The sequence below is a fragment of the Artemia sp. Qi Xiang Cuo genome, chromosome 2 (genome assembly GCF_049724085.1).
Source record: "Artemia sp. Qi Xiang Cuo chromosome 2, ASM4972408v1, whole genome shotgun sequence".
NCBI classification, from domain to species: domain Eukaryota; kingdom Metazoa; phylum Arthropoda; class Branchiopoda; order Anostraca; family Artemiidae; genus Artemia; species Artemia sp. Qi Xiang Cuo.
Genome location: NC_142795.1, coordinates 32,480,315 through 32,489,491, shown reverse-complemented (window position 1 = coordinate 32,489,491; position 9,177 = coordinate 32,480,315). Strand labels below are relative to the sequence as shown.

At 37.8% G+C, this 9,177-nt stretch overlaps 1 protein-coding gene across 1 annotated transcript in view; it reads left to right on the top strand.

Moving 5' to 3' along the window:
- TM9SF3 (transmembrane 9 superfamily protein member 3) overlaps window positions 1-9,177 on the top strand; it is a 696,120-nt gene that overhangs the window by 77,074 nt on the left and 609,869 nt on the right. Inside the window, exon 2 of the mRNA XM_089100609.1 lies at window positions 5,803-5,910. Coding sequence (XP_088956735.1) covers window positions 5,836-5,910 — 75 coding nt within the window. The 5' untranslated portion in view covers window positions 5,803-5,835. The remainder of the gene's footprint in view (window positions 1-5,802; window positions 5,911-9,177) is intronic.

Genomic DNA, 9,177 nt, shown 5'->3' with positions numbered 1-9,177 from the left:
CCCGAAGCCGCGCCGAAAATCGGCGGCACGCCGCCGAAAAAAACGGCGGCGCGCCGCCGAGCTTGCATCAGCGCGATGACGCCCCCGCTGATTCTATCGGCGGCGGCGTCACTAATGCGCCGCCGTTTTTTCTCTTTTTTGGTTATCGGTATAGACCACCCGGCTTCAAATGTCATCCCGGCGAATCTGTTTTTTAAAAAAAAATACAGTCAACTTGGGCTCGCCATGTATATCGGTTCATAGGAAGGAGAAGATAAAAATTTTTCTTGAAACAAAAAATCTACCTTCCACATTAAAATACTGTTCATTTTTCTTTCTGATTTTTTCGGATGAAAAGAGGTAGGTAAAAGAGCATTAGGCAATTCAGGATGTTGTCATAGGCAGCGCAATCGAGATATCTAAGTAAAGAACAATGTTGGCACAATGTATTATTATTTTTTTTTTTCCATACCAGGGCAATTCGTATCGAAGGAGTTGTCGTAGAAACTTCAAAAAGGTCTCATTCGATTGGAAATTGGAATAACTAGTGCCCTTTTTAATAGTCGAAAGTGATTGGAAGGCAGCTAACTCCCCTTCCACACCCACCGTTTCCCCAAACACATCCAATAAAAATTTTATGATGGCCATTTTGTTCAGAATAACTGATTTTCACAGAGAAAATATGTTTTTTTAGGAGGTTATTCGTTCACAACCCTTTGGGCAGGGGTTTTGTAGTTATGCCCTGGAGGTATATAAGAAAGATGTTGGCACAATGTATTATTTATTATTTTTTCCTTTAGACCAGGGCATTTCATATCGAAGAAGTTGTCGTAGAAACTTCGAAAAGGGCTCATTCAATTAGAGATTGGAGTGGCTTGTGCCCTTTCTAATAGTCGAAAATGATTGGAAGGCAACTGACACCCCTTCCACGCCCACCATTTCCCTAAACACATCCAATCAAAATTTTGAGATAGGCATTTTGTTTAACGTAGTTGAAAGTTCTGTAAATTATGTCTTAGAGGATGACAACCACCGTCACAGCCCTTAGGATAAGGGTTGTAATTTAGGCCCTGGGGCATATACGGTGTTTATAGAAAGCGTTGTCGTAGAAATTCAAAAAGGGCTCATTCGATTGGAACTATAAGACCTAGTGCCCTCTTTAATAGTCGAAAGTGATTGGAAGGCTTGAAATTTTTTATAGTAGAGATCGATGTGGGTATAATGTATCATTTTTTTTGTTGTTGTTGTTTAGACCAGGGCACTTCGTATCGAAGGAGTTGTCGTAGGAACTTCGAAAAGGGCTCATTCGATTGAAAATAATGTCCTTTTTAATAGTCGAAAGTGATTTGAGGGAAACTAATCCCCCTACCAACCCCCCCCTCCCAATTTGCATTATTTTTTAAAAATAAATATTTCCTTAAGATTAAATAAAAAATCACAGTGTTTATTCTAATTCCCAATAATGCATCTCAGCAGTATCCCAAGAACGACTAAGGGTATTATGTTCAAACTTTCAGGGCTTCTTCTGCTCTTAAAATTTGACCAAATCATAATAGCGTAAGTGTGTCCAAGCTATCAAAGAAAGTGAACAAATTTGTTTGAATGTTATCAAGTTTTCCATTTCAGGTCAACTAGAGGAGGTATGAAACTAAATTAAACACTATTATTTGTGTCCAGATTTTTATAAGGGTCTATGTTGTTAAATTTTACTGAAAATTGTTTTCCAGCATACAAATAGCAGGCCAAACTATAAATTCTTACAAAAACGAAAAGATTTAAAGTATGATTTTCTTTTTCCCTGAAAAGACTATGTCAATATAAAACGAACAGAAATTAATTAAAAAAACTGTTTCCAAAAAATAAGTTTTTTCAAAGAACAGTAATGAACTCCATTAAACCAAAAATGAGCAAAAATAAAATCAAATAATCTACAAAGCGTGAAACTACCACAAATCACCATCGATAAATAAATGAAACCCAAAACGAACAGATATTACAATAAATAACCGAGTCAAACTCAAAACGAGCAGAAATTAAAATAAGTTGGGCTCAAAACCCCTATGCCTTCCCAAGGCCAGAACATAATTTGTAATTTACTGACAAAAATACAAATGAATATGCATTGTCAGTTTAATATACATATACTGATATTTAGTAATCAAAATGTTAATATTGTTTGATTTATTAAAGTTATAAAAGTAAAAACATTTATATTTTTTCAGTAAAGTGAAAATTATGTTCTGGCCTTGGGAAGGCATGGGCGGTTTTGAGCCCAACTTATGTTAATTTCTGCTCTTTTTGAGTTTGACTCAGTTATTTATTGTTATTTTTGTTCATTTTGGGTTTCATTTATTTATCGATGCTGCTTTGCGGTAGTTTCCCACTTGGTAGATTATCTAGAGCTAGTATAGAAATATATCTATAGAAAAGAATTACATTTTTGCACAGTTAGCAGAGCACACTGAAGTTGAAGTAGCCTTAAACTTGGACTTGAATCGTTATATATTGACCACTTCTTTCAGAAAAGAATTTCGGAGGCTTATTCCGTGTTGATAAGAAAAGAAGGTAAAGGTGAAGTTTAGTTCCTCCTGTAGTGTAGTGCGCAGGAGCCCTATGGTGAAGGTGCAGGTTTGTTCTCCCTTACAAAACAACTTATTTCAGCAGATACAAAGAAGAAACCCATTTGCGGCATTCTGTGGGACCCCAAGGTCCAGTACTAGTATCAGATCCCGCGAGTGGCAGTTTACGCTCGTCAAGTTCTGGCTGTACCAGCCACATGTGCCCCAGCTAAACGGCTTTTTAGCACGACAGGACTGATAGTGTCTGCAAAAAGATCAATGGCTCTGGGCAGAGTGAACAAACTGACTTTTGTTACATCAATTGTAACTGAAGTGATGTAACCGCTGACTTAAAATTGTTGGTGTTGTTAAGCCATGGTATCTGATTTGTATACAGTTTTTTTTCGATGTTGTTAATTGTTTTTTGTTTTTTTCACTTCCTTTTCGTATCTATTTGATGAAGAGGAGATGTTTGAACTTCAAACTTTGAAAGTTATACACACATTAGCGCAAATCATTAACAAGAAGGAAATGACTAAACACGTGATTTTATAGGAACAATGCGATGTTAAACATAAACACAACATAGGTTTCCCTGGGTGTAGTGGCTAAAAATGAGAATTCTACTTGGTCTGATTGACGGTGAACATAAACACTTTCCGCACGGCCCAAAAAATTCTTGTTTTGTCATATTGTTCTTGTATGTTTTTAGCCAACCATTTAAAAATCCTTACTAAAATCGAGGTTGAACGTGCTTGGTGAAGTGGAATTTTTATTATTATTGTTAATTAGAAAAATCGGCGCGCCGTGGCGCGCCGCCGGTCATCGGCGGCGCACCGCCGGTCTAAAATCGGCGGCGCGGCGCCAAAAAAATTTCGGCGTGCCTGGTGGCGTGCCGCCGCCGATACTGAATCACACATTCGCTGCCGTCATTTCGGCATGACACGGCTTCGGGGACTAGGCCCATGGACTAAATGGTATGGTGGAAAGATTATGGAAACTAATCATTAAAAGAGAATAAGCATATTTAAATAAGGTGATATGCCACAAGGAATATCGGGAAGTAGCTGAACACCATTTTAGTTTGAAAATATAACGTTAGTTCTGTTATGATGGTAATTGCTTTGTTTAAGTTTTATTACAGTAAATGTTATAGGGTCACAATAAAAAAATAACAATTGAATGTTCATGCAGGTATAGTGTGATCTGGGGTTGGGTAGGTCAAGACCGAAAGTTATCAAGTGTTAAGCACATACCCGAAAGCTTTTCTGGACTCTAATTAAAGTCATGCAATATTTACAGTGATGACTGAAGATTAGACGCACAAACCCTATGTTAGGCTACCTTTGCCTGGGCTAGAACTGTAGCTGAAGTCAGCTGGTCAAAAGAACATTAGACACTTAATTTAACCTTTCTACTTGAAAGGATTGTTGCAGAACGACAAGAAAATGATCAGAACACTAGGCAACTTCTTACAATTAGCGTATACTCCAAGAGAGTAGAACTGATAGGCATAAGGGTGAAAACAATGCTAATCTACTGAATGATCGGTTGTTAGTTTTATTTGACCCCTGTAAAGTGATTGGCCTTGTCACTGATAATGCTGCTAACCTGAAATTGGCATGAGCAGGGGTGCAGATTGGGCTTTGAGTTTTGGGGGAATGGGTATAAACAATGTACCAACAAAATCGTCCAATGTGCCAACAAATGCTGGTACATAAGCTAAATTATACTAAAAACATAAGCTAAATTCCAGGGTTTTAGAACTGCGCGCCAACGCCTTGGAACTTGGGGGGGGGGGAGTCCCTTTAGCTGCGCCCCTGGGCATGGGCTATTCTAGTTGATAGGCATTCCTATCTGTCAACTTATGGCTGCATAGTCCATGTGTTGCATTTTCTAGTCTGTCACTTCCTGACCAAAATCCCAACAATTTGAGAACTGTAAGCCACTCCAAAGAAATTGTGAAATACGTTCAATATCCCGTTGCAATTCCAGTGGTCTGTCCGAGTAGGCAAAGCTCATATAATATTAACAATCTCAGTCGCCTACTTGCCTGCAAATCCTGTGGACATGGTCGGTCATAATCCTTTGAATCATTTTTTGTCTTCAATTGCCTCCAAATGGCCCTGAGAACTGATAGTCTATTTGGATTACCCTAACTGTCTACCTATCTACCTCATTTCAGCCCTAAGATGAATGATAGACGTGATCATCAAGAAGGGAAAATAATAATTTTTATTCGACTCTGAAAAAGTTATGCCAGCTTTGCCTCTCACAGAGACCATCTGTCTTGGCTTTGCTCTAATTAGCCATGGCTCTCAAGTCTTTCATCACTTCCATTAAGTTGATAATTCAAAAATCAATGGTTATCCTGGTTATCACTGCCATACTTTGAGAGACCCAGCTATCACACAACCAAACCGTATTACGCTTGAAAGTGCTGGTATAAACATGATGGGGAACAGTTACAGATTGACTGTGAGAATTTGGTAAAAACTAAATAGTTCCTCCAAACGCTAGCCATTTCTGAAGATACTGACATTGAACGTGGAATCAAAACCAGGTTGCTTGACAGTAATATGTTCTGGATCAAGTTTGAAGGCACATTGGCTCTTGTAAAGCCTATTAAGACCTGGATTACAAGAATTTAAATAGACACGACAAATTTATCAGCCATCCCAAAGATGTTCTATGACTTGGAGAGACAACATGCATCAGTTTCAGTTCTGAGGTCATTGCCACTGATCCTATCTGAGGAACAAAGTTTTTGAAGCTTGTTGTATAATGGAACAAAAAATTGTTTTGTGGCTGATTCGCTATTTATCAATATTCTCATTCCCAGGATTCATTTCCCAGAACCAAGTCTGTTGGCAGCAGAATTCAGCCAAGCTCTAAAGTAGAAAACTTCTTAACTTTTTAGTCTACTTTAAAAACATCCATTGACTTATTTATGTTTGCGCAAAGAAAGAAGAAGCTGATTTGATTTTTTTTTTCTCTCTCCTTGGTTTGAACCTAAACTTGTCTTAAATGGCTTTAAATCACTTGAGCTTTGAACCATCAAAACAACTAAAACCAGGAAAAACACAAAAGACTTCTAAACCTCATACTAAACAGAAATAGAACGTCTTTTAAATTTTCTGTGACGCCTAGCTCTTGTCATTTTCTATGCTGCCTGCTGATATTTCATATAAGCTTTAAGGATGATTTGGGTGAATTTGCCATAAATCCAATCACTGTTGTGATTTTTAATATGACTGTTTTATAGGTATTTTTTTCAACTTGTTGATTAAGGCTCAAGATGTCTAGGAAACTGGTATGGCTACCCCTTCTGCTACTTACTCAAGTTGTTCATTGTGATGAGCATGACCATACTGTAAGTAACTCATTCCTTGTTTTATTTATTTTTTGTTAGGATTTGTCTTCTGCCTGGTCTTGTTTCTTGTGCAGGGTGTGCATTTTAAATTATTAATATTCACTGTCCAAGAAATCAAGTAAGGAACTTGCCCTTTACCAGCACATGGGTTGACTTGACTTACTTGGCTTAAGACTCTTGTCGCATGTAGTGTAGAAAGTGTCACGACTGTACTTCTCCTGGCGGATGACTCTGCTGCTATTAGCAAAACCTCGTCAATGGTAATGCTGGCCATTTATAGGAACTCCTTTGGGCTGTCCGTCGAGCCAAAAGAAGTTTTTATGCATAAAAGCATGCTTATCCGGGCGGAATTGGGAAATATAAAAATATTTTTGATTTTACAGTCTACATAACCCATGAAGCGTATACAGTACCATGTGGAAGGGCATGCACTGGATATTGTGAAGTTCGCATTTTTTTATACAAACGTTTTTATGTCGTCCCAAAGAATTTATCATAAGTGAAACACCTACTGCAAAAAAAAATTGAAAACGTAGTATTTTGCTTAGAAAAGCTTGACATTTTCAACGTCAAACTTGGTAGGCTATCTCAACGTCAATACTTGACGTTGAGGTACCCCACCAATAAATTAGTGCCAGTCAAAGATAACATTTAGCAAAAGGGATGTCACCTTGTTGAATAAAAAAACAGTTTTATTTATTTCCAATCAATGCCGGATAATGACCTGAATTTTAGGGATGGCATATTGTCCCTTATTGTGGGGGGGGAGTAGGGTGTAGAGAACACTGGGAAATTTCAAATGAATAGCCTTACACCGTAAAATGTTGCATATTTAGAAACCTCAAAGAAAAGAAACGTTGTTGGTCTGAAGTGAGGGTGTACCAATTTTCACTGTTACTGTCCCTTTTTGCCCTCTGGCAACGATTTCACATGTTTCCGTTTTTGATTCCATGCTTTGTTACATGATTGAATTGTAGACATGGCGTCACTTATTCTGGATTTTCTGGTGTTAGTAGGTGTTTTTTGGCTGATTGCTAATCTAGACTGTTTTAAGTAGCAATCCTCCTCACATCTGACTTCATTTACGTCTCGTGAAACGCTAAGGATATGTAATTGGGCTTGTCAGAAGTGTTATGTCAAGTGCTTTTGCTGTTTGCTTAAGTACAAGTACCAAAGGCTCCAGAAAATTTTCACTTAAGTATAAGCATCAAGTATTCCTCCAAAATTCTACATAAGCAATAAACATTTTTTTAAATACGTTAGTACTTAGGGTACTCAAGTATTTCCATGGTAGTACAGTACTTCAGTAAAGAAGCTCTGAGGTTTTACTTCTAATCTATGAGTCACCACTGTAGTATTTACTTGGTTTTCGGTAGGTACTGACGAAGACCCAAGGAGAAAGATAAACAGAAAGAAATACCACTTGCAGTTATTTCGCAAAGGCTTTGTTAGAAGAACTGTTATGGCAATGTCATCATATAGATTATGATTATGCTATGCGCTTGTTTTCACAAGTAAAATGATTGTCTTCAGATATCTGACTCTTAGCTCTATCAAAAAGGTCCCTTGCAAAGACAATAGAAAATGTGATCCACTTAAAATAGCAGAATGCTAGATAGTCAAAACAATATCATACGCGCATCACTTAATACTAAATAACAATTCAATTGGATTACTTGCTTTCTCCCTTCAAGAGTAGTAGCTTTACAAACATAGTATCTCCAAACATGTTCCGTGTTGGGATAAAATTCCTCCACCAGCCAAAAACCAGTGGCTCTGCGGGTGCAGACGAAGGAATTATGCAGTTAAATTTTCTGTAAACTTTCATTAGTCTTATGTAGTCTTTAAGCATCGTTAGTTCTTTTTGCCTATCAGTCACATATGAAAGAACCTCCAATTTCACGCTATTTTCATTGCGTTCACGATTCTCTGAATCGTTTGCGGTAGTTTTTCGTCACCATTGTGAAAGTGTTGGTAACCAGAAAAGTAGCTAACTCAGTCAGTTCTCTCAGCCTCGTTAACAGCTTTGGGAGGTTCAATATTTCTTGCTTTTTCTATCAAGACTTCAACAGCTACATCCCTGCTCTTGCTAAAGAACCACTTAAGTTTGAAATAAGGATCAAACAGTTCGTGGTAACGAACTGTAAATAAGGAGCGACCGGACTCAATAGTAACCGAACCTCTAAAAATTTGATACCAATGGATACATCACAAGAATTAGATTTTTATGCTGATTTTAGATATACATTTTTCACCAAGTTAAGTCATATCAATCAGAACTTACGAGCCTGAGAAAATTTGACTTATTTTCGAAAAAAGGGAGAAACACCCCCTAAAAGTCATAGAACCTTAATGGAAATCACACCATCAAATTCTGCGTATCAGAGAACTCTACAGTAGAGGTTTCAAGCTCCTATGTGCAAAAATTTTTGCCAGAAGAAAGATCATGGATGCGTGTTTATTTGTTTATTTTTTGTTTCTTTTCCCCAGGGGTGATGGTATCGATCCAGTGGTCCTAGAATATCGCAGGAGGACTCAATCGAACGGAAATTAAAAGTTTTAACGCCCTTTTTAAGTGACAAAAAAATGGAGGGCAACTAGGCCCCCTCCCACGCTCGTTTTTTTCCAAAGTCACCCGATAAAATTTTGAGATAGCCATTTTGTTCAGCATGGTCGAAAAATATAAATACTATGTCTTTGAGGATGATTAATCCCCACAGTCCCCAGGGGAAGGGCTGCAAGTTATGGACTTTGCCCAATGTTTACATATAGTATTGGTTATTGTGAAGTATACAGGCGTTTTCAGGGGCGGGGGATCTGGTAGTGGGGGGGGGGTCGGGGGTGACATGGGAGGATCTTTCCATGGAAGAAATTTTCATGCAGGAGGGGACATTTCTATGAATGGGGCACCGGATTTCCCAGCATTATTTAAAAAAACCATCAGAAATTAAATTGAAAAAAAAAACAGTTTTTCAACTGAAAGTAAGGAGCAACATCAAGTTTGACTCTTTCTCACAACTTCATTTTTTGAAACAATAAAAGACTTTAGAGTAAAGAGCGAGCCATTGAGGAGGGGATAGCCCTTTTCATATACGGAAAAATTTCTGTTCTGTTTTAAGTTTTAATGTTGCTCCTTACTTTCAGTTAAAAAAAACTTGTTATTTTTTATTTAACGACTTGAAGAAGTGGCAACAACATAATTTTTGGCATTAAAAAGTCTCTCGTCCAGGACAGTAGAAAATCTTTCCTCCAAACCCACAAGAAGAG